The sequence below is a fragment of the Hyperolius riggenbachi genome, chromosome 3, assembly GCF_040937935.1.
Source record: "Hyperolius riggenbachi isolate aHypRig1 chromosome 3, aHypRig1.pri, whole genome shotgun sequence".
In the NCBI taxonomy this organism is placed as follows: domain Eukaryota; kingdom Metazoa; phylum Chordata; class Amphibia; order Anura; family Hyperoliidae; genus Hyperolius; species Hyperolius riggenbachi.
This window is the reverse complement of record NC_090648.1, coordinates 86,159,571-86,185,295: the sequence shown is the minus strand read 5'-3', so window position 1 is coordinate 86,185,295 and position 25,725 is coordinate 86,159,571. Positions and strand designations below refer to the sequence as shown.

The window sequence follows — 25,725 nt, the reverse complement described above, 5'->3', positions numbered from 1 at the left end:
AGGGCGTTTCAGAGTCAGAAAAGCCAGGCTGACAAGAGACGCTCGTTAGAGTGGAAATTCCAACCAGGAGATTTAGTTTGGGTATCAACCCGTCACCTGACCCTGAAACAACCCTCTGACAAACTTGGTCCCAGGTTCGTGGGTCCATTCCCAGTTACTAGGAAGATCAACAATGTCACATACACCGTTGATCTCCCCACCAGCATGCGCGGAGTAAGGTCTTTTCACGTATCACTTCTCAAACCCGCAGTTCAGGTGGGTCCCACGCCTCCTCCTCCTGTCTTAGTCGATGCCCAACCCGAGTATGAGGTGGAAAAGATCATAGATTCACGTACTGTACAGAACTCGGTGCAGTATCTCGTACATTGGAAAGGTTACGGCATTGAAGAGAGGCAATGGGTACCGGGGAACCGCATGCATGCGGACAAGTTAGTGAGAGAATTTCATGCTGCACATCCAGAGAAACCTGGTAGGAGCTGTCCGGAGTCCACTCCTCGGGGGGGGGTACTGTGAGGAAGCGCAAAGGAGCCGCCGCCATGAGCCAGCGGCAGGCGGCTCCTTCCGCGCACAGCAGGCGTTCGCACGGAGAGGCAGCCGCCTCCTCACATCATGAGGCGGCTACCTCCGTGCGTCAGCGTATGGAGCGTGGTGAAACCGCCGCGTTGGACGCGGCGGTTAGCACGCAGGTCCCCGCTGCGGAGACTCCGCAGAGCGGGGCTGTGCTGGCTGGGACTCGTAGTCCCTCAGGAGTTTGAGTGACGCGCGCGCGCGCGCACTCAAGACATATTTATGACTCCCTGAGGGGAGTCAGCTGACCAGGCTGGTCAGCTGACTCCAGCACCTCTCCCTATTGGTCCAGCACTTAGGGAGGTGCCGAAAGGCACATAGGTATATATATTGCTGGCTGTTCATTTGTTCTTTGTCTGGCGTTGCGTTCACATACGTGGGAGCACCCAGATCCGTTAGTCAGATCCGTTAGTGTGCCGGGACCAGCTGGAGCTGTAATCCTACACTAAGCTAGATTCCGTTGATAGCTTAAAGTACTAGTTTGATTGTGATTATCTGTTATGACTTCTTGCCTGCCTTGACTACTCTTCTGAACTCTGATCTTGTACCTCGTTATTTCTGATACTCCGTTGCCGAACCCCGGCTCGCTCCTAGACTCTGTTTCTGCCTCCTGATTTTGTACCCCGATATATCTGATACCCCGTTGCCGAACCCTGCCTGTACTTTGACTCTGCCTTTTGTCTGCTGATCTTGTACCTTATCTGTCTGTGTGTTTACGACTTGGCTTGCCCGACCTCGAGAACCGACCTCACGATTGGAGGCGGTTCCCTGTCCCGTTAGTGACACTTGCGCCTGAGTGTCACTTTCGGACTTTCCTTCCCACCGTCAGTCTGACTCCTCCCGTCTTGGAGAGCTCAGACCTGTGGAAGGAATCTGTGCAGTTCTCCTTGCTGCACTGAGGCTTGTCCTCTGTATTACTGTTGCACCAATCACTACACTCTACTCAGGTGACCAGAGGTTAGCTAGTATATTGGATTATCGGTGATACTGCAGATCACATATAATCTGATATACGTCTGTATTTCCCGTGATACTGCAGTTCACCGGTAATCAGACCTCTCTGTGCTTCACCGAGCGTTACACAGTGTCACTTTTTCATATTTACAATTTATCATCACTAAGTTTATTATCCTTACCTGCTGACAGGATCTGCTCCTCAATCACGCACCCTGATGTTTAACTGTTCATGTTTACTGAGATGACTTTGGCATGACCGGCCATGTGAGTCTGAAAAACAACTTAAAATGTGTGATTTACGACGATCATTCAAGTTCCTATGACAGCCACATGCTCCTGGATGTGATGTGCTACTTGCAAGCAGCTCTATAAAATTACAGGAGCCTTGGCCATAACCCTGAGTACGGCACAGCCCAAGACTTCAAAGCCACCCTGCATTTTGGAAGATGGATCCCTGCCAGACCAAGGTGTATCATAAACATGGGTTTGACTCAAAAGTGTTTCTTGAAACATATTTTTCTGGAAAGTCTACCTCGGTTTTTGGCGATGACATATTGAAGTTTCCTATACAAAAAATTCATGAAGCCTGCGTCTCTGGTATGTATAATGTTTCAAGTAGTAACTCTCCAACATTAGATTTTGGGGGGGTGTTCTTGTTTTTCTTCTAGCAAAAGTTGGACTTTATCTAGTTTTTAACTGCGTTCATATAAGAAACGGCACTCTAATATTGTTACACAGTTTTTCATTAAAGGAAGGTTTGCTGCGCAGGAAGTACCCTATCTAACGCGCTTCAATACCTATGTTACCGCGCGGCTCCTGCAGCGTCCTGTGATGATCTGCATTGGGCCGGAAATCATATAAGTCTATGGTAACACACGTACATTTGAAAAAACCCGTTGCAGTTATAAGCGTTGCGCATGCACGTCATCGATTGTCGAACAGAAATTGAGCGTCACTTCCTGTTTGGCCGGATGCCAGAAGGGGATTACTGCTTACTAACGTGGTAATCCCTGAAGGCCTGTTTTGAAGTCCCCAGGAGACTTCACTGGCCATAAATAGCCATAACCATGACCCTTTCTCCACTGATGAATGGATAAGGGGTCTTCAAAAGTACAGTACAATTTACTGTTTCACTTGGAAGAGGGTCAATATCTGAATTCCACCCTCTGAGGGTATAGACAAGCTGCACATAATGCCCTTCCCTGTATTAACTTCACATGCTTTTGGTGCACCAGAGATGGTGAAGATCTTGCTTCCCATCACCTCTGGGCACCGATGCTTTGCCCTCCCACTCTTCTTACAAGGTACCTTCCAGTGCTGAAATGGATGTAACCTACGTGGATCAGAGGAGGCCGCATGAGGAAGGAATAAGAAATTAGGAAGGAATAAGTAATGTTTTTCTTTTAGCTTCTAACCGCTTTAGGACCGGCATATTATCCCCCTTAAGAACCAGAGCAATTTTTGAAATCAAGGTGCCGCCAGTATAGAAAGCCAGGCATAGGTTTCTACAGTATAGATAGTCAGGCATTGGTGTCCCCAGTATAAAAAGGGGTACCCAGTATAGGTGGCAAACATTACTCACCTCCCCAGATCCAGTGAGGAGCAGCTCTCCCCGCCTCCTTTCTCCCCGGCATCCAGTCTCGCAGTGCCGCTAAGTTTTGGGTCCCGGCTTGATGATGTCGTCAAGCCAGGTCCCGACTCTAGAGGCAGTATGAGGCTGGATGCCAGGGAGAGAAGAGAGGGAGCGACGATCGGCAGAGGAACATCAGGAGAGATGAATGGGTCCTGTTCTTCCTTCCTACTGCTGCCACCATTGCTTAGTGATCACTGTTAGAAACTATATGTTTCTATCGGACGGCAACACACCTTTCTTCCGGCACCAGCAACTCCTTAGTAAGAGCTGCAAACACGACTCTCGTCACAGCAAACAGCATAGGAGATAGAACTTCTTTAGGCTTCCAAGTTCCAAGTTGTTTACTCAGTAAACAGATACACAGATACAGCTCGTTACATCTTAGCAAAGCATAATTCTTCTGTAGTAAGTCCGTTGCGTTACAAGCTCTTGATCACCTTCCTGTTGAAGGTAATCAGGTCATCCTCTGTCTATACTACGTTATATCTAACTACCTATATACAGCATACATTATATATGATGACATAAAAAAATAAAAGGAAAGTAATTAGGGTTCCAGTCAGTAGATAGAGAGCGTGAAAGTAAGAGTGCGCTCCTTTGGCCCATCATGAACCCGTAGTCTATCTGTCTGGGCCAGTGTTGGACTAGGAACATCTTCTCAGTATCTGCTTGTATCATCTGCTTCAAGCAGACACTGAGATGCTTCTGCCTACATCACGAGAAACTCTATTTAAAGGTATACTCTGCGAACAAGCCTTTTACCTAAAACTCAGTCCACATAACTGAGGCCTACTTAAATTATAACAATCACTACATCATGGCTCCTGATCAGTGAGGGGAGATGTCAGCTGTCATATGACAACTGAATCTTCCCGTTCAGGTGCATGCGATTGTGTCGGGAGTGGAGGGACTTTAAGGACGTTACAGTTACGTCCTGGCAGCAGCAGGCAGCCACACAGAGGACGTAACTGTAACGTCCTTGGTCTTAAAGGAATTAATGAAAAAATTGCTGTAAATGAAAGGACAACTGTAGTGAAAGGGATTTGAGGGCTGTCATATTTATTACCCTTTAAGCAATACCAGTTGTCTGGCATTCCTGCTGATGCTCTGCCTCTAATAGTTTTATCCATAGACCCTGAATAAGCATGCAGATCAGGTGTTTCTGACATTATTGTCAGATTTGACAAGAGCAGCCTCATGCTTGTTTCTGGAGTTATTCAGACACTACTGCAGCCAAATAGATCAGCAGGGCAGCCAGGAAACTGTATTGTTTAAAAGGAAATAAATATGGCAGCCTCCACATTCTTCTCACTTCAGTTGTCCTTTAACAATGAAGGAAATTGTACTGAATAAGTTGTACTGAAGCACAGATAAACTTTGCAGGGTTAGGAAGCTAAATATTCTACCACCCCAGACCTGACTGCAAAAAAACATTAAAACATTACTTGCACTGGAGTTCTGGAAGTATAAAAGGGCACTATGGTGAAAAACTGTAAAATGTAAAATACATACATATCCAAATACTTCCTACAGTAAATGCACTGTACATTTGTTTAATTATTATTATTATTATTATTATTATTATTATTATTATCATTTAGTACTTATATAGAACTGTACATAGTATACTGAATATGTTGTCTTGTCACTTAACTATCCCTCAGAGGAGCTCACAATCTAATCCCTACAATAGTCTATGTATGTATTGTGTAATGTATGCATTATAGTCAGGGACGTAGCAATCAGTATAGCAACCATAGCGGTTGCTATGGGGCCAGCGGCAGCCCTACATCACAGGGGGCCCGTAGCTCAGCAGAGGACTTTTTTTTTAACTATTATAATGCCGGTCCGGGCCCCCCCCCCCCTCGATAATTATGAAAGAGCGGGCCCCCCCCCGGCCCCCCTCAGTCCCCCACTTCTCTTAAAGTGGCTGCCTGGCTGGTGTGAGGAAGGGGACTACTTTTGGCCAGCGTGCATTGATACTCCCTGGCAGCCGGCCGACAATTACTCTATAGTTCCGGCTTCCGGCCAGCCAGAGAGGAAGGAGGAGTGACGTGGCGCCTCACGGAGAGGGAGCGGACCGCGGACTGGCTTGGCTGCCTCTGCCTCAGAGGCTCAGAGTGTGCTGCGGTGAGTGACTGGAGCCGGAGCAGAGGAGCGTGCCCTGGACCCGAGGAGGAGCGGAGCGACCCGACCCATCACCCGACCCCACGCCAGGCAAGCTGCAGCAGGACTGTGTAAGTATGGCTGCTGTGGTCTGTGGACGGAGGTGCGAGGGGGGCCGATGGGGGGGAGATGGGGGCCGGGGGGGGGAATCTGCTGCCAATAAGATTGCATTTGTGGGGAAATCTGCTGCCAATAAGATTGCATTTTGTGGGGAAATCTGCTGCCAATAAGATTGCATTTTGTGGGGAATTCTGCTGCCAATAAGATTGCGTTTTGTGGGGAAATCTGCTGCCAATAAGATTGCATTTTGTGGGGAAATCTGCTGCCAATAAGATTGCATTTTGTGGGGAAATCTGCTGCCAATAAGATTGCATTTTGTGGGGAAATCTGCTGCCAATAAGATTGCATTTTGTGGGGAAATCTGCTGCCAATAAGATTGCATTTTGTGGGGAAATCTGCTGCCAATAAGATTGCATTTTGTGGGGAATTCTGCTGCCAATAAGATTGCATTTTGTGGGGAATTCTGCTGCCAATAAGATTGCATTTTGTGGTCGGCCGGCCCTCCACCATGTGGTCTGGAAAAAAAGCCATCCCTACATGCCCGCGAAGTTGGACATCACACTGCTAAGGTTTTGTATATTTGGCCCCACCCATGACCGCACCCACATGCTGTTGTGATCGTCCTCTTTTTTGGAAATAAAAATATGGTCACCCTAGGCTAACCTATATGCTGGTGGGCAGTGGCACCCATGTCTGGCTAACCTATATGCTGGGGAGCAGTGGCACCCATGTCTGGCTAACCTCTATGCTGGTGGGCAGTGGCACCCATGTCTGGCTAACCTATATGCTGGAGGGCAGTGGCACCCATGTCTGGCTAACCTATATGGTGGGGGGGCAGTGGCACCCATGTCTGGCTAACCTATATGCTGGGGGGGCAGTGGAACCCATGTCTGGCTAACCTATATGGTGGGGGGGCAGTGGCACCCATGTCTGGCTAACCTATATGCTGGGTGGGGGGCAGTGGCACCCATGTCTGGCTAACCTATATGCTGGGGGGGGCAGTGGAACCCATGTCTGGCTAACCTATATGCTGGGGGGGCAGTGGCACCCATGTCTGGCTAACCTATATGCTGGGGGCAGTGGCACCCATGTCTGGCTAACCTATATGCTGGGGAGGGGGCAGTGGCACCCATGTCTGGCTAACCTATATGCTGGGGGCAGTGGCACCCATGTCTGGCTAACCTATATGCTGGGGGGAGGGGCAGTGGCACCCATGTCTGGCTAATCTATATGCTGGGGGTGGAACAGTGGCACCCATGTCTGGCTAACCTATATGCTGGGGGGGCAGTGGCACCCTTGTCTGGCTAACCTATACGCTGGGGGGGCAGTGGCACCCATGTCTGGCTAACCTATATACTGTGGGTGGCAGTGGCACCCATGTCTGGCTAACCTATATGCTGGGGGGGGGGGGCAGTGGCACCCATGTCTGGCTAAAGTATATACTGGGGGGGCAGTGGCACCCATGTCTGGCTAACCTATATGCTGGGGGGGGGGGGGGCAGTGGCACCCATGTCTGGCTAACCTATATGCTGGGTGGGGGGCAGTGGCACCCATGTCTGGCTAACCTATATGCTGGGGGGGGGGCAGTGGCACCCATGTCTGGCTAAAGTATATACTGGGGGGGCAGTGGCACCCATGTCTGGCTAACCTATATGCTGGGGGGGCAGTGGCACCCATGTCTGGCTAACCTATATGCTGGGGGGGGCAGTGGCACCCATGTCTGGCTAACCTATATGCTGGGGGGGCAGTGGCACCCATGTCTGGCTAACCTATATGCTTCGTGGGGTTGGTAGGTCGTGGGGGGGGCCATAACATTTTTTTGCTATGGGGCCCAGTCATTTCTAGCTACGCCCCTGAATATAGTCTAGGAATTTAGGGGGAAGCAAATTAACCTATCTGTATGTTTTTGGGATGTGGGATGAAACCGGAGTGCCCAGAGGAAACCCACACAGACACAGGGAGAACATACAAGCTCCTTGCAGAAGTTGAGTGTGCTACCCACTTCTTGTGTATAGCTCTCACTTGCAGGAGTTATTATAATGTGACAGCTCTGAATCTCTTGGTGGCAGGTTTGGATTAGTTGATCTTACTAGTGGTGGGCAGAAATTACGCATCGTAATTCACAATTAGGCATTGTAATTACGTGTAAAAAAAATGCAACCAAAAGTAATCATTAACCGTAATTACGCATGTTCTCATAATTTAAGCGTGATTTCAGATGAGACCGTTTTTACGCATATGAACGGATTTTTCGCATTGAATTTTTTAAATACTAGCCATGCGTGTGCAGTATACTGGCTGATGAACGCAATTTTTTTTCTTGCATACAAATGTATTTGTCGCATTGAATATTTAACTAATGCATGGACTGTTTACAGGCGTAATTACAATTCACAACGTAGTATGCTGTATGTAGTGTAATCGCAATCACGCATTATCGAAATTTCGCTTAATTGCAATTGACCCATTACGAGCACCACTAGATCTTACCTCATGGGGTATTCTTCAAGTTTCTATTAATTGTTTCAAAAATATTACCTGGGCATGCAGAACCTTTTTCTAAAACGCCAGACAGGCTCCCTGCTCATGCGCACAGTATACAAAACCCCTTGTACACCAGCCCTAAAGGTAGCTAGATTGACAATGTGCTCAAATTTGTCAGCTTCTTAAAGGACCGAGGGAATAAGTAGCAGCATTTATACATCCTCCAGCCCCATCTACTTTACTCGTCCAAGGTAAAAGGGTCCAGTCGCGCTGCACTGGACATTCATGGCCCGGCCATGCACATGCCTCCATTGAACTCCTGGTACCAGGGAGCGCTCTGTGTCTGTGCTCCTAGTGATGGTAGCCTGATGGGGACACACATAGTCGGGACGCACATGTACAGTGCAGCACGACTGACGTGACTAGACCCTATTGCTGTGGAAGATTGCAGAAGAATGTAGCTGCCCAGGAGGATGGCGAGGGAGCAGGGGCTGGGGGAAGCCCCAGGTAAGTGTAAATGCTGCTACCTTGTACCTCTCAGAGGAATCAATCATCGGGCACCATGTCCCGATTAATTGATTCCTGGGCTAATGATCCGCGGCCGGGAGCACGCATGCACATGCGCGATTGGCCGCAAGAGCGCACATGGCCTTCTGGACGTAGCTTCTACGTCCAGAAGGCTTAAATGGTTAAAGGACCACTGTCGCAGAAATCTTAAAATGTAAAGTACATATAAACACATACAAATAAGAAGTACGTTTCTTCCAGAGTAAAATGGGCCATACATTACTTTTCTCCTATGTCGCTGTCACTTATAGAGTTGGGCCGAACCTCCGATTTTAGGTTCGCGAACCTGGTTCGCGAACTTCCGCGGAAGGTTCGGTTCGCGTTAAAGTTCGCGAACCGCAATAGACTTCAATGGGGATGGAAACTTTGAAAAAAAAAAATAATTATGCTGGCCACAAAAGTGATGGAAAAGATGTTTCAAGGGGTCTAACACCTGGAGGGGGACATGGCGGAGTGGGATACATGCCAAAAGTCCCGGGGAAAAATCTGGATTTGACGCAAAGCAGCGTTTTAAGGGCAGAAATCACATTGAATGCTAAATGACAGGCCTAAAGTGCTTTCAAACATCTTGCATGTGTATACATCAATCAGGTAGTGTAATTAAGGTACTGCTTCACACTGACACACCAAACTCACCGTGTAACGCACCGCAAACAGCTGTTTGTGTAGTGACGGCCGTGCTGGACTGGTGCGCACCATGGCGAGAGTGCAGGTTTTGGTGGCTTTACAGCCCATATGGTCGCCTGGCTGATGTAGCTGAATGACAGAACAGTGACTGTCCAGCTGATCAAATTTGGTCTGACCACAATGAGGCAACGACCTTATTATCGTGGGTGTGCCCCCCGAGACACTCATCTAGGCGCCGGTCATTGCTTCATTGTGATACGCAAGCCCCTTCACCACGGCAAGGTAATGATCACGAAGGGGAATGGGCGCATGTACATGCCTTTTCTTTTGTTGTTGCAGCTGCCCGCAGTGCAGCCAGAAAAATTAGGCAGTCATGTACACGCACCAGAAAAATTATTACAGCGGCCGCTGCTAGCAGCGGCCTAAAAAATTCGATAATCCGCCTGGAGTCCCGGACCCTGTTGGTGGTGGCGGAGAAGGTAGTCAAGCGGCCTGCAGGCAGACATGCTGTGTGGAGGAACTGGGAGCGACTTAGTCTTCTTGGGGCAGGCCAGGCAGCCAGTCACACGGCGTGCAGGCAGAGATGCTGTGTGTGCGGGGACTGACTTAGTCTTGGGGCGGGCAGCAGCCCTCCGGGATCCATGCCTCATTCATTTTGATAAAGGTGAGGTACTTAACACTTTTGTGACTTAGGCGACTTCTCTTCTCTGTGACAATGCCTCCAGCTGCGCTGAAGGTCCTTTCTGACAGGACGCTTGCGGCAGGGCAGGAGAGAAGTTGGATGGCAAATTGGGACAGCTCTGGCCACAGGTCAAGTCTGCGCACCCAGTAGTTCAAGGGTTCCTCATCGCTGTTTACAGCAGTGTCTACATCCACACTTAAGGCCAGGTAGTCGGCTACCTGCCGTTCCAGGCGTTGGTGGAGGGTGGATCCGGAAGGGCTACGGCGAGGCGTTGGACTAAAGAACGTCCGCATGTCCGCCATCACCATGAGATCGCTGGAGTGTCCTGTCTTTGACTGCGTGGACACGGGAGGAGGATTAGTGGCAGTGGTACCTTGCTGGCGTTGTGCTGTCACATCACCCTTAAAGGCATTGTAAAGCATAGTTGACAGCTGGTTCTGCATGTGCTGCATCCTTTCCACCTTCCGGTGAGTTGGTAACAGGTCCGCCACTTTGTGCCTGTACCGAGGGTCTAGTAGTGTGGCCACCCAGTACAGGTCATTCCCCTTGAGGTTTTTTATACGGGGGTCCCTCAACAGGCAGGACAGCATAAAAGACGACATCTGCACAAAGTCGGATCCAGTACCCTCCATCTCCTCTTGCTCTTCCTCAGTGACGTCAGGTAAGTCAACCTCCTCCCCCCAGCCGCGAACAATACCACGGGAAGGTTGAGCAGCACAAGCCCCTTGCGATGCCTGCTGAGGTTATTCTCCTGCCGCTGTCCCCTCCTCCTCCTCCTCCCCCAAAGAAACAACTTGCTCATCATCCTCTGAGTCTGACTCGTCTTCTGCACACGACTTCTCTTCTTCCTCCTCCTCCCCCCTCTGTGCTGCCGCAGGTGTTGAGGAAACAGCTGGGTCTGATGAAAATTGGTCCCATGCCTGTTCCTGCCGTAACGGTTCCTGGTCACGCTCATTCACAGCTTCATCCGCCACTCTACGCACAGCACGCTCCAAGAAGTAAGCGTAGGGAATTAAGTCGCTGATGGTGCCCTCACTGCGGCTCACCAGGTTGGTCACCTCCTCAAACGGCCGCATGAGCCTGCATGCATTTTCCATCAGTGTCCAGTTGTCGGGCCAGAACATCCCCATCTTCCCAGACTGTTTCATTCTACTGTAGTTGTAGAGGTAGTGGGTCACGGCTTTCTTCTGTTCTAGCAGGCGGGAGAACATGAGCAGGGTCGAGTTCCAGCGAGTCGGGCTATCGCAAATGAGGCGTCTCACCGGCATGTTGTTTTTGCGCTGAATTTCCGCAAAGCGTGCCATGGCTGTGTAAGACCGCCTCAAATGCCCACAGAACTTCCTGGCCTGCTTCAGGACATTCGCTAAGCCAGGGTACCTTGCCACAAATCTTTGAACCACTAGATTCATGACATGTGCCATGCAGGGTATGTGTGTCAGCTTCCCCATATGCAAAGCGGCAAGCAGATTGCTGCCGTTGTCGCACACCACGTTGCCTATCTCCAGGTGGTGCGGGGTCAGCCACTCATCCACCTGTTTCTTAAGAGCAGCCAGGAGAGCTGCTCCAGTGTGACTCTCCGCTTTGAGACAAGACATGTCTAAGATGGCGTGACACCGTCTTACCTGGCATGCAGCATAGGCCCTGCGGAGCTGGGGCTGTGTAGCTGGAGAGGAGAACTGCCACTCAGCCAAGGAGGAGGAGGACAGCGAAGAGCATGTAGCAGGAGGAGAGGAGGTGGCAGGAGGCCTGCCTGCAAGCCGTGGAGGTGTCACAATTTGGTCCGCTGCGCCCTGCTTGCCACGGTTCACCACCAGGTTCACCCAATGGGCTGTGTAGGTAATGTAGCGGCCCTGCCCGTGCTTGGCAGACCAGGCATCCGTGGTCAGGTGTACCCTTGACCCAACGCTCTTCGCAAGAGATGACACCACTTGCCTCTCAACTTCACGGTGCAGTTGGGGTATGGCCTTTCTCGAAAAATAAGTGCGGCCTGGCATCTTCCACTGCGGTGTTCCAATGGCCAAAAATTTACGGAAGGCCTCAGAGTCCACCAGCCGGTATGGTAACAGCTGCCGAGCTAACAGTTCCGCCACGCCAGCTGTCAGACGCCGGGCAAGGGGGTGACTGGCCAAAAGTGGCTTCTTCCGCTCAAACATTTCCTTCACAGACACCTGACTGCTGCTGTGGGCAGAGGAGCAGGAACCGCTCAAGGGCAGAGGCGGAGTGGAGGAGGGTGCCTGTGAAGGTGGAAGGGATAAAGCGGCAGAAGCAGATAATGCACCTGATGGAGGAGGAAGAGGAGAAGGAGGGTGGCTTTGCTTTTGTGTGCTGCTGCTGCTTTTGCTCAGGTGGCCATCCCATTGCTGTTTGTGCCTTTTCTCCAGGTGCCTTCGTAAGGCACTTGTCCCTACGTGAGTGTTGGCCTTTCCACGGCTCAATTTTTGTTGGCAGAGCGAACAGATGACTTTGGTCCGATCTGAGGCACACACATTAAAAAATTTCCACACCGCTGAGCCACCCTGGGATGTGGGCACTATGGGGACCTCAGCAGCTGATGCTGAAGGGCAAGTTGGCTGCCTGTACATAGGTGGCGATACATGGTGCCGGACTCTGCCACCAGCTGTTTCTGACGAAGAGCTGCCCCAGCTTCTTTCAGCAACTTCTCTCCTCCTACTACTCTCTGACTCCCCCTCTGAACTGTCCCCCTCTTCATCTCCACTATTGGGAACATACAGAGGATCCCTATTACCGTCATCATCGTAGTCATCCTGCCCAGCTTCGCTTGCCTCAGACAAATCCAAACTTGCACCATCAGTAGGTCCTTCATCCTCCTGACACGTTACATCCATAGTGTTGCCGCGTAACTCAGACATATGAGCTGGTGAAAATTCATCTGGCTGTAACAACAATGGCTGTGCATCAGTGAGAATCAGTAATTCTTGCGAAGTGTCAAATGCAGCGGAAGTGGTGCTAGTAGTAGCGCTGGTGGCTGAGCAAGATGAGGTGTTCTGTGTCGCTAAATACTCAACCACGTCCTGACAATCTTGGGAGGTGATGGGACGTGCCTTCTTCCGAGCACTGTACTGTGGGCCAGGTCCACACGAAATTACATTTACACGACCTCGCGCAGACCTGCCGGGTGGCCTTCCTCTGGCTCTGGCACTACCTCTTCCTCTACCTGTTTTGTCCATATCGGGTATGCACGGAGTGGTATATCACACTGCGTGCACTCACGTAGGTAGGTGGGTTCACTTAACTGCACAGGTATGCGCACTGATGCGGTGGGTTCACTGAACAGAACAGGTATACAGTGGCGGGTTCACAGAACAGGTATGCAGTGGCAGGTTCACTGAACACAACAGGTATGCAGTGGCGGGTTCACTGAACAGGTATACAGTGGCGGGTTCACTGAACAGAACAGGTATGCAGTGGCGGGTTCACTAAACAGAACAGGTATACAGTGGCGGGTTCACTAAACAGAACAGGTATACAGTGGCGGGTTCACAGAACAGGTATGCAGTGGCAGGTTCACTGAACACAACAGGTATGCAGTGGCGGGTTCACTGAACAGGTATACAGTGGCGGGTCCACTGAACAGAACAGGTATGCAGTGGCGGGTTCACTAAACAGAACAGGTATACAGTGGCGGGTTCACTAAACAGAACAGGTATACAGTGGTGGGTTCACAGAACAGGTATGCAGTGGCAGGTTCACTGAACACAACAGGTATGCAGTGGCGGGTTCACTGAACAGAACAGGTATGCAGTGGCGGGTTCACTGAACAGGTATACAGTGGCGGGTCCACTGAACAGAACAGGTATGCAGTGGCGGGTTCACTGAACAGCTAAACAGTGGCGGGTCCACTGAACAGAACAGGTATGCAGTGGCGGGTTCACTAAACAGAACAGGTATACAGTGGCGGGTCCACTGAACAGAACAGGTATGCAGTGGCGGGTTCACTGAACAGGTATACAGTGGCGGGTCCACTGAACAGAACAGGTATGCAGTGGCGGGTTCACTAAACAGAACAGGTATACAGTGGCGGGTTCACAGAACAGGTATGCAGTGGCAGGTTCACTGAACACAACAGGTATGCAGTGGCGGGTTCACTGAACAGGTATACAGTGGCGGGTCCACTAAACAGAACAGGTATGCAGTGGCGGGTTCACTAAACAGAACAGGTATACAGTGGCGGGTTCACTAAACAGAACAGGTATACAGTGGCGGGTTCACAGAACAGGTATGCAGTGGCAGGTTCACTGAACACAACAGGTATGCAGTGGCGGGTTCACTGAACAGGTATACAGTGGCGGGTCCACTGAACAGAACAGGTATGCAGTGGCGGGTTCACTGAACAGGTATACAGTGGCGGGTCCACTGAACAGAACAGGTATGCAGTGGCGGGTTCACTGAACAGGTATGCAGTGGTGGGTTCACAGAACAGGTATGCAGTGGTGGGTTCACAGCACAGGTATGCAGTGGTGGGTTCACAGCACAGGTATGCAGTGGTGGGTTCAATGAACAGGTATACAGTGGCGGGTCCACTGAACAGAACAGGTATGCAGTGGCAGGTTCACTGAACAGGTATGCAGTGGTGGGTTCACAGCACAGGTATGCAGTGGTGGGTTCACAGAACAGGTATGCAGTGGTGGGTTCACAGCACAGGTATGCAGTGGTGGGTTCAATGAACAGGTATACAGTGGCGGGTCCACTGAACAGAACAGGTATGCAGTGGCAGGTTCACTGAACAGGTATGCAGTGGTGGGTTCACAGCACAGGTATGCAGTGGTGGGTTCACAGAACAGGTATGCAGTGGTGGGTTCACAGCACAGGTATGCAGTGGTGGGTTCAATGAACAGGTATACAGTGGCGGGTCCACTGAACAGAACAGGTGTGCAGTGGCAGGTTCACTGAACAGGTATGCAGTGGTGGGTTCACAGCACAGGTATGCAGTGGTGGGTTCACAGAACAGGTATGCAGTGGTGGGTTCACTGCACAGGTATGCAGTGGTGGGTTCAATGAACAGGTATACAGTGGCGGGTCCACTGAACAGAACAGGTATGCAGTGGCAGGTTCACTGAACAGGTATGCAGTGGTGGGTTCACAGCACAGGTATGCAGTGGTGGGTTCACAGAACAGGTATGCAGTGGTGGCTTCACAGCACAGGTATGCAGTGGTGGGTTCAATGAACAGGTATACAGTGGCGGGTCCACTGAACAGAACAGGTATGCAGTGGCAGGTTCACTGAACAGGTATGCAGTGGTGGGTTCACAGCACAGGTATGCAGTGGTGGGTTCACTGAACAGGTATGCAGTGGTGGGTTCACAGCACAGGTATGCAGTGGTGGGTTCACAGCACAGGTATGCAGTGGTGGGTTCACAGCACAGGTATGCAGTGGTGGGTTCACAGCACAGGTATGCAGTGGTGGGTTCACAGAACAGGTATGCAGCCAGACAGGAACAAGTTAAGCCTAACTAATCTTTCCCTGAGAGACAGTCTGCAGCAGCTCGCCCTACTCTCACTAACGCAGGCAGCACACGAGTGACCGTAATGGCCGCCGCTGCCTGCCTTATATAAGGGGGGGTGGGGCTCCAGGGGCTAGTGTAGCCTAATTGGCTACACTGGGCCTGCTGACTGTGATGTAGAGGGTCAAAGTTGACCACTCCATGTGCATTATGGGGCGAACCGAACTTCCGCAAAGGTTCGCCTGCGGGACGCGAACGCGAACCACTGAAGTTCGCATGGAACCGTTCGCAGGCGAACCGTTCGGCCCAACTCTAGTCACTTACAGCAGGTAGTAGAAATCTGACATTACGACAGGTTTTGGGCTAGTCCATCGCTCCATAGGGGATTCTCAGCATGGCCTTTATAAAGACCGTCCCTGAAAAAGATTTATACAAAGATGCTGGCCAGCCTCCCTGCTCACCACACACTTTTTGGGGCAGTTGGACAGAGCAACTGCCACTCACAAAGTGCTTCTGAAAATAAAGAAAACCTCGATAACCCCTAATGAAGAGATTGACTAGTCCACAATGTGTTATTACTTTCAGATTTATACTACCTACTGTAAGTGACAGCAGCATAGGAGAAAAGTAATTTATGGCTCATTTTACTCTAGAAGAAACGCACTTCTTATCAGTATATGTTTTTACATTTTAAGATTTTTGCAACAGTGGTCCTTTAAGGTCATCTTCATTTCTTCTTTTTTTCTTAATGAAAAAAGTGATAATTGCCAAGGGGGAGCTAGCTGGAAGATTTTGTGTTTGTTACTGTTATACTAGTTAGTTTTGTCATGGGGTTTAGAATTCCTTAGTTCTTGATTTTTTGCAGGTGATATTAAAGGAGATCTTCTTATAGACATCAGCGCTGGTCCGATTCTTCACTATCTCTACCCAATCTGCGGACTCTTCAAAGAGATCACACTTTTGCGGTTCAGTGAGAGGTGTATGATAGAGTTGCGAAAATGGCGCAATAGGCACACCGGAGCTTTTGAATGGTCACACATCTCGCCTACAGTGATAGAATTGCTGGGAGACAGGTAAATATATTTTGATTAATACATTTTTCCCCTACTTATTATTATTATTATTTATATAGTGCCAACATCTTCCGTAGCGCTGTACATAGTACAAAACAAATATTGGTGAACATAGGACACAGGACACACAATATACAGAAGTGTAAGCAAGATTCATATTTATCTATTTATTTTATTTATTTAAGAATTTATATAGCGCCGACATATTACGCAGTGCTGTACAGAGTATATTGTCTTGTCACTAACTGTCCCTCAGAGGGGCTCACAATCTAGTCCCTACCATAGTCATGTGTATGTATCGTGTAGTGCATGTATGGTCTAGGGCCATTTTTTTTTTATTTTTTTTTTTGGGGGGGGGGGGAACCAATTAACTTACTCTTATTCATACAACAAGACACAATGTACAGGGGTGTAATGCTGGGTACACCGCTGTACACCGCCACTCGATTCCCGACGATTCGATTATTTCCGAGCATTTCCTAGCGCATTTCGATGTTTTTAGGTCGAATGCCATGTAAAGTATGGCAAATCGACCTAACGATCCATCGAAACGCGAATCGGACATGTCGGAAATAAACGAATCGACGGGAATCGAGCGGCGCATCAACAGGAATCGAGTGCGGGAACGCATCATGTGTACCCAGCATAAGAAAGATATATACAACAGTTACAGGACAAATGTAAGCAAAATCCATTGAAGAGGCAGTGACTCAATAGACAATTTATTGATAACAACCTACCAACAAAACCCTAAGGGGGAGAAAGGGGGGGGGGGAGAATTTAAGAGGTACACAGCCTTTGATATGGATCTGTTTAACAGCCTTTTATTTAAATCTATGTTTTTCTCATTGGCCTTGATTTATAAACGGCTGTGCGAGAAAAAAAAATAAGGTCGTTAAACCGCATTAGTTTTTTTAGACTTTTGTGTGCTAACTCATAAAAATGTTCACAGGTGCGGTAGAAGTTTGGTAATTTACCGCTTCAATTGACAAAAACTTGTTCGGTAATAGCAGAAGAGTGTGGAGTTGTCTGTTTTGTTACATGCTGTTCTGTGCAGTGAGGGCATTACAATAGTAACGGGCATCCCCAACATCCCTTTAGAATTTACGTTTGTTATACTGACTCTGCTCCCGCTGAATCTGTCCATTAGCCTTTCTTAACATTTTATTTTATTGCCACAGCTTAGATGTTTTTCCAAGAGACGATACACATGCCATGCTTAGGTGATTTCCTCACTAGCTCCTCAGCATCTTCAAACAGGAACCTAAAGAGTTAAATGTCTGAAGGGCTGCAGGGGAAACCTCTTTTGCTCCTTTCTCTGTCCTCTGCTGCCTGGGGGATAGAGAAGCTTGTTCCTCCCGAGAAGGCTTCAGATCCTATCAGCAGCCGATCAGCGGGACTTGCAGGAGACAGGGGCTGTTGCTATTGGCTCTCTGCTCCAGGGCTTTACCGCATGTTCTAAGCTTTATGATTTGACATTTACTGACATTTGTTGAGGTGTTTACTGCACAAGTCGGTAATTTACCTCACTGTTCCAAAATTTCAGCTTTCCGTGCAGAAACAGCCTTTATGAATTGACATTTTCCTAAGTGCTCGGTAAAGTCAGCTGATTTCTGCATTACCTCATATGGTATTGCTTTATGAACTGAGGCCATTGTGGCTATGTGCTTTAATCTTTATTACTACAAGAAGGCCTTCCTTTCCGGGTCCCCTGCATTCAGTTGCTCCTGAATAAGTAAATCAAATTTCACGAAATGTGCCACACTAAAGACTGTTAAGTTACTGATTGCAAATCAATAAAAATAAATAATATAGCTCTGTCTAATAGGGAGGGACATTGAAAGTAATAACATTCTATCATCCCCATTCAAGCCCACAGTAAAAAAAATAAATCCGTTTTGCTCCACTGACTTGCATATAAGCCAAGGGGGTAACTTTTCAGCACATTTTTTATGCTGAAAATTAGGCTTATATGTGAGTATATACAGTATATATCCTGTTTTTAAAAAAATAAACAAAACATTAATTCTTACAAAAATGTAAACTTTCAGTTTTATGAAACCTTTTTTCTCATTTTTAGCAAAGAGTGGGATTTGAAAGATATGCACCTAAAGTCGATAATCAAACAGATTGTGAAATGCCACAGCGATAGAGAAAATCTCACCGACCCCCTACAGCTCCCACAAGCCGACTGCGTGATCATTAGCTGGATTCTGGAGCTGACCAGCACTGATGAAGGTGAATACATGAGCCACCTGAAGAAGATGGTTAAGTTTGTGAAACCCGGAGGACACCTGATAATATTTGGGGCTTTAAATGGGACATATTACACTGTGGGTAAAGACAGGATGCACATGTTCAAGCAGGATGAGAGTTTTGTGAGAAATGCTGTTGTTAAAGAGGGATTCACCGTCACAAAGTGTGATGTGCTCCTAAGAAATTCAGAGAGTCATCTTACTGATTACCAAGGAAAATTCTGCATGGTAGCTCGCAAAGATATGTAGCTTAGATCATTCAGCAGAGAAACATCTCCACAGGTCCCAAAGGAAAACCCACCAGCACCTTCCTTTTCCCCCAACCTTTTGTTGCTTTTTTGCTATTTCAGCATTTATTTTTTCTAGGTAGGTGGTCTCCACTACTATTTGATCAGGTGCATAACTGCGCAGAAGCAGTCATCAGAACCCATTGGGAAGGTATACTGGTAATTAGGATTTGGGGACAGGAAGGACAGGAAAGACTAGGGTGGGGTGAAGGCAGTGTTAGGTTCTTGGTCAGATTAGGGTTAGGTAACAATTTGGCTTGGATTATCAGAAAAAAATTGTAAATGATGTTAGCGCTAACTCTAGGTTAGGATTTAATTAGGGCCAGGCATTGTTTCAAGGTTGTAGATTAGAGATAGGGTTAGGTGCAGAGGTGGACAATGGACATTCAACCGTGCAGGCCGTGCAGCCGCACAGGGGCCCCATGTCTACTAGGGCCCGTGCAGCTGCACCACAGGGCCTGATTATCTTCTAGGTTCTCCTCCACGTATTTCTCTTTGTAACCCATGAGGAACAGTGATAGTTGCTTGTGGTCCAGTTATATACAAGTATAAAATGTGTGCTACATTATTACAGTGCCTACAGAATGTGACCAAGGCTCAAGAATTTGATGTTATCAACATTATTTGGATCCAACCATGATCTGTTATGACCACACCCACTCAACTGGGGTCCTCTCCATTTACTCTGCACAGTGTGGGGTCCCCCCTCCCAAGCCTCTGTAACCCCTTATCACCCAGGCAGGCTGGGTGCTCGGCAACCTGAGCTATACCAGCCCACATGGTCTATCATTGGGGGGGGGGGTTCTGGAAGAGAGGGGCAGCAAAGGTCTTTAAAAAGAAAATATGAGTTTTTTCCCACAATTCACCCTTGCATATCTAGAACATTTGGTGATGATAGCATATCCGCAGGGCCGGTTCAAGTAACAATTGGGCCTTAGGGCAAAATTAGCCTTGGGGCCCCCCAACAGACACCCTCGACCAAAAAGCGTCATTAGAGGCCCTTTGTTGCAGCCAAATTTCCCTCCTGGGCCCCTGAGCTGGCTGCTGACCCACCCCCAATCACCTCCCAACTTAACAGACTCTGCAGAGTCCCTGGGGAGCAACAGTTAAGATGGGGAGGGACACTTTGGGGGCCCCTACAGGCTCTGGGGCCCTGGGGCAATTGCCCATTTTTTCCTATGGTAGCTCTGGCCCTGCAAATCCGGGGGCTTTGCTATTAACTGCTAAAATCAGTGGTATTGACTTCAATGTAAATTCTGATTTGCTCGAAAGTTTGCAATTTAATCAAAAAAAGAAAATCATTTATAACTGGCGCGTTTGACATGCAAATATCTGATGGATTATGCAAAATCAATTCAATTTTGAAAATTGCAATATTTTACACAAAATATCTTGCAAGCCAAAATATCTTGCCCTCCCCACATTGTAGGCAGGGCCGGTTCTAGACGTTTTGCTGCCTGAGGCAAACTTGTGAGGATGCCCCCCCCCCCCACACCCCAATTTGGAATGATTGCACAGCATTCAACAATTTAATCTGCTTCATTTAATGTTCTCACATGACATGCTGCAGCTAAACACAATCATACAGGCTGGCTGAGTCTGTGACAAACACACTGCTCACCCTCAGCCACTCCTCAGGAAGGTACACACAGTACAAAAATGCTTCCCCTGAAATCTCTGCTCCTGATGCAAATGTTTCACCTTGCTTCATGAGAGAACCTGATTGTAGGGTTTGCCCTGCTGTTCTTCTCATCACTGGTGGTTAACCCTGGGAGTTGGAACCTGATCGATTGTTGCAGACAAGGAGTCTACTGCCGCTAGGGGTAGCTGCCCATTGCCCCTTGTGGGACATTCTGGTGAAGACCAGTGGCCACTTAGATTACACCGCTTGGGGCAGCCTCACGTATTCCATCAGTGCTGAGATTTACAGGACTCTGCCACCATCTGAGTTCATACACATTGCCAGGAGCCTTGCATGCAAATCATTCTGTTTAGGGTGCCTGTCTAATCTGTGCAAAAGATTAAACAAGCAGCTTGGGTGACCCAAAACAACTAGAAAATTTTAGGGGACCAAAAGAGACCAAAAAACCCTCCTATTACAAAATAATGCTGAGTGCGGTTTGCCTTCTTAAAACAGAAGGTATTCGCGATATTTCAGATTTCAGTGTGTAACTGTGGTTGCCTACAATGCACCACTGCTCAATATGAAAATTATCTCTATGCCCTGTAGCCAGGCTTACATCAAGAAATGCTGGTGCGTAGCAAGCCTATAGCTCATACATTTTACAGAGCCACATTAACCCACATGCAGACAGCCTGTTTGGGACTTTTGGTCCTGTTCAGTGCATGGCAGGGATTGATATGGCAGTATAAGATCGGGCTTGGACCAGAACAACAGAGTAACCAAGCAGGTCGGGGTGACCCAAAACTACTAGGAAAGTATAGGGGACCAAAAGAGACCGGAAAGCCCTCCTACTAGAAAAGCAATGCTTAGCATGGAGGAGGAGGTGCACTCCTTACATATCTCTCCAACGGCTGCCGGAGGGATACGTAAATAGCGCACTTTACTTGCGTCAGACTGGCAGTGACTGGAGGTAGTTACGGGACCCGGTACCAGAGCTGCAGGCAGCGGAGCACGGCAGTGCGGGAGCGATCTGTGCCCGTGGGGCTGGAGGAACCCCAGGTATGTATAAAAAGGTAAGTATATGTCATCTCTGGTACACTTTGAAACAGTCTGAAACAGGCTGTCTGCATGTGGGGTTGATGCGACTCTGTAAAAGTTAAAGCTATAGGCTTGCTATACACCAGCAGTTCTGGATGTAAGCCTGGCTTCAAGTTTACCAAAGTTACAAATGTAAATCTGAAATAAAGCAAATCTCTACAGTACAACAAACTTCAACATTATACAATGATTATAAAGTAGTGTAAAGCATTGTGAAGTACAATAAAATAATAAAATAAAAATAATTGTAGATAGTTTATTGTAGATTGTAAGCCTATTTGGGAGGTCTCTCTTCCCCATTTGCTCCTGTCTGCCACCATATGGACTCATCTTCTATATTTATTGCTACCTTGCAACCTGCGCACCATTGTTTATTGCTTCACTATTTTGTGTACCATCTGTAAGAATTTAGGGATTCGAGTTTTTCAATATAGAACCCCACATTTTCTTTAAAGGGACTCTGAGCAGTAAATACAATCAAAATCTGAACTTACCTGGGGCTTTCTCCAGTCCACCGTAGATCGGGAGGTCCCTCGGCGTCCTTCTGGCTCTTCTTTCAGGCCCTGCTCAGAAATGGCTCCCGGCGACACTGGGACCAAGTATCGGGCTCCTTCTTCCGCAAAGATGACGCCAGTCGTCACCACGCCGGCCGCCTCGCGTCATCACGGCGGCTGGCGGGACAGTACTGCGCATGCAGTTTTGTTATATTACTGAATTTAGTTTATGTAGATAAATTCACTCTGGCTGCTAAACCATTATAATAAACTGAACAGCATTTACATTATTTTAGTAGATTATTGCTGACCTCTAGTGGACACATTTGAATACACACCTGAAGAAGTTCTTGCATGTGTTACCCTATAAACTGCCCATTGACAGTAGAAACAGAATGTAGTGGTAGTCTGAGTTGGACTACCTAGTCCCCAGTGTGAATATCCACCGCACCTTATGTTCCAACAGTTTTCTTTTAAAACGTGGTGAGTGAGTGCAGAAATCTGCTTGCTGTACAGATGTTTGGATAGCCTACAGGCTAGGCTAGCAACATGTTCTGCTGCTATAATTGGGGGGGGAGGAAGAACAACAATGCAACCCAGGATGGACTGGCTTTGATCAGGAGGGGTGAAGAGGAGAACAATGGGCTCGGCCTGTGTGTGATCAAGGCAACCTGACACTCCGGATCTCTCAGGGATGAATCAGGCAAACATACACACGTTACAATTTCAGCAGAGGCAATCTCTGACCGGCATGGGCATTGCTAGCCCCAAAAATCAGTGGCATGTACCCCAGATCTATTCTGAGGTGCCCCAGATGTCCTGCAGGCAGAGTAGAGGCACCACAGCACCCAGCATGGCACCACACAGTACCCAGCACGCCCCACAGAAGCACCACAGCACCCAGCATGGTGCTACAAAGCATCCAGCATGGCACAACAACACCCAGCATGGGATTACAGCACCTAGCGTGCCCCATACCCCCCATTGCTGTGTGCAGTGGTCCCATGCTGGATGCTATGGTGTCATGCTGGGTGCTGTGGTGCGTCTATGTGCGCATATTTGGTGCTGTGATGACATGATAAGTGCTGTGATGCCTTTATGGGGGCATGCATGGAGTTGTGGTTCTTCTATGGGGACACGCTGCGAGTTGTGATGCCTCAATGGGAGATCCATGGGAGCACAGAAGGGGGTCCACTAGAAGGTCAGGAAATTCTATGGGGACTGGCAGCAGGCCAGCCGCTCAGCAGAAAGCGAGACCAGCCAGCACAGAAGCCAGGTACCTCTGCCTAGTTATGTTTAGTTGGCGCTGCCTATTAATGTGATTTACTGCATTTTTTTTGTATTACTGGAGAGGGATGGATTCATCCAACATTTTGCTGGGCAGGCCTACTCAGACCGCTGTTAAGTTCATGTAAGTTTGACTCCGCCCATGACCACACCCACATTTCAGTGCATGACCACACCCATTTTTTGGTTGGAGTGCCCCGGATCTCTTAGGATCCTAGCAACACCCCTGCTGACCGGCCACCTTAACTGAGAACTCTCCAGCATGGTTATGAGGCTTTAGGCTAACTAACGAGAACCTTGAGAACACCCATGATAATTTGTTGTGAAAAAAAGAAAATGTGATTAAGACAAGTGTGGTACATCTGTTCTGTGGATGTCACTGTTCTAATAGGTTACTGTATAAAATTACGTAAACTGTTGTGGGTTGTTGGTTCCTGTTCTGCCCGGGCTAGAGACATGCAGAGAAGACCTGAGGAGTAGACATGCAGAGAAGACACTGTGTGTGTAATTAGTTGTTGAATCCTGTAAATAAATCTATTTTCATTTATCCTGCCTCTGTAACTACTGACTACACAATACAACAAGCTAACCTTCAAAGCCAAAATCTAGAAATGTGTTGTTGTTTTTTATTTGGGTAGGGTAACAAGGTTTAACTCTAGTGTGTGTGGAGTAGAGGGTTTTCATATTTAGTTTTGTCTTATACAATAAACATTCAATCAAAAGAATCGCACACCTATAGTAGAGCAGTGCTGGTGCTGGAACCTGTGGCAGTGGTAATCCAACAGTCAAATGAGGGATCTGCACACAGTCTTCAAGGAACAACTTATATGTCTGCTTATGCCTTGATAAAGGGGACCTGGTTGGCCCCGAAACAATTGTCGGCTGAGACAATTTGGTATGTATTATATGTGTGCATTGGAACAATAAAAGCACGTTGTTCCTTGAAGACTGTGTGTGGATCCCTCCTTTGACTGTTATACAACAAACAGTCTGGATAGAACACAGAACCACCCCCACCTGTGTTTTGTCTCGCATTCTATTTTAGCTGCGCATGCAGCGCATATGCAGCTGTGCTGAACTTCATCAACTCGGCACAATAAATACATTCTTTCCTAGACAACATATTTGGGTACTGTTTACGTCTGAATTCTATCAGCATAAAGAAAATGCTTTAGCTGTCACCCCAGAGAGTTCCATAAGCTGCTTTCTAACCATCTGCTCCTCTATGCGTGTCTTCTTTCACCTTCTCACATTCCCCTAAACGTCCGTTGTATTCTCCTGCCAATATATAATCCCAGTTCCAGAATCTCCTGTCCTGGAATGTGGGAATTTAGACCACAAGAGACATTTCTGAAGTCAGAATCTGTATAAAGGGTTTATCCATCCCACAAGAAAGGCAATACAAATCCATTCATACTGTGATGCTATCTTTGGTGATCTTCATAATCCTTACCCTGCGCAGACGTCTGCATGCGCCACTGGCAGGACTGGATTTCTGGGAAGACCGCAAAGGCTCGGGCATTGGGTAGCGGCAGCCCAAGGAGGCACCTAGAGAGTAACATAGTTTGGTTGAAAAAATACATCTGTCCATCAAAGTTCAACCAGAAAGGAGAAAATAACACTGTTCTGAATGCTCACATATCCCAGTCACATATCTCAGATCAGGGGCTGCTAGATAGCAAAGAGAAGTGAGCTCTGATTAAGGACAGTTTGGTCCAAAACATGTCAGTTGTATGATGTGTGGTGATTCTTGGATACGTCCATAATAAAGAAAATTGCTTTTACGGACATCGTGCGGGCATCATTTTGTCGAAATATCAAAGCGAAGGCTGCAAATGGGGAGCAACTCACAAAAAGGGGAAGTTGCTGGTGCGGTGTCTGAGCTGGTCCAGTAGAGCGGATCTGATCGGGCTCTGTTTTTTATGCCCGACCCCGAAGGAAAACCACTACTGCACCTGCACAAGGCTCACACAGGATTGTTATGATCCTGGAGCCCTGGCGGATCTTCGGCAGCTGACAACGCTGGAACGGAGGGATGAAGGAGGACAGGGGAAGCCTCATTAGGATCCAGAGGCTTCCCCCTCCTGAGGTAAGTACCCCATAGGGGAACTTTTTTTTCTTACAGTGCCTCTTTAACCACTTCCGGACCATAGGCTTACACCCCCCTAGTGACCAGGCTATTTTTTACAATTCAGTGCTCTGCAGCTTTAAGAGCTCGCTACAGAGCAACTTAGTACACATATGAATCCCCCCCCCCCCCTCCACCCCCTTTACAGCCCACCAACAGAGCTTTCTGTTGTTGGGCTCTGATCACTGCTGGGATGTTTATTTATTTGTTCTTTTCTTTTTAATAAATGTGTCTATTTTTTATTATCCCCCCCCCCCCTCACCCCAACAGCCAA

At 48.1% G+C, this 25,725-nt stretch overlaps 1 protein-coding gene across 1 annotated transcript; it reads left to right on the top strand.

Moving 5' to 3' along the window:
- Window positions 1–1,896: 1,896 nt before the first annotated feature.
- LOC137562792 (nicotinamide N-methyltransferase-like) lies at window positions 1,897–23,927 on the top strand. Its single transcript, XM_068274487.1, has 3 exons — window positions 1,897–2,121; window positions 16,071–16,278; window positions 18,359–23,927. The coding sequence occupies exons 1-3, from the start codon at window positions 1,971–1,973 to the stop codon at window positions 18,780–18,782; spliced, it is 783 nt and encodes a 260-aa protein (XP_068130588.1). The 5' UTR covers window positions 1,897–1,970; the 3' UTR covers window positions 18,783–23,927.
- The last annotated feature ends 1,798 nt before the right edge of the window (window positions 23,928–25,725 follow it).

Coding starts and splice junctions, on each gene's coding strand:
- LOC137562792 (XM_068274487.1), top strand. CDS start 1,971: ATGGATCCCTGCCAGACCAAGGTGTATCATAAACATGGGTTTGACTCA. Junction 2,122..16,070: donor TCATGAAGCCTGCGTCTCTG/GTATGTATAATG, acceptor GATTTTTTGCAG/GTGATATTAAAGGAGATCTT. Junction 16,279..18,358: donor ATAGAATTGCTGGGAGACAG/GTAAATATATTT, acceptor TCTCATTTTTAG/CAAAGAGTGGGATTTGAAAG.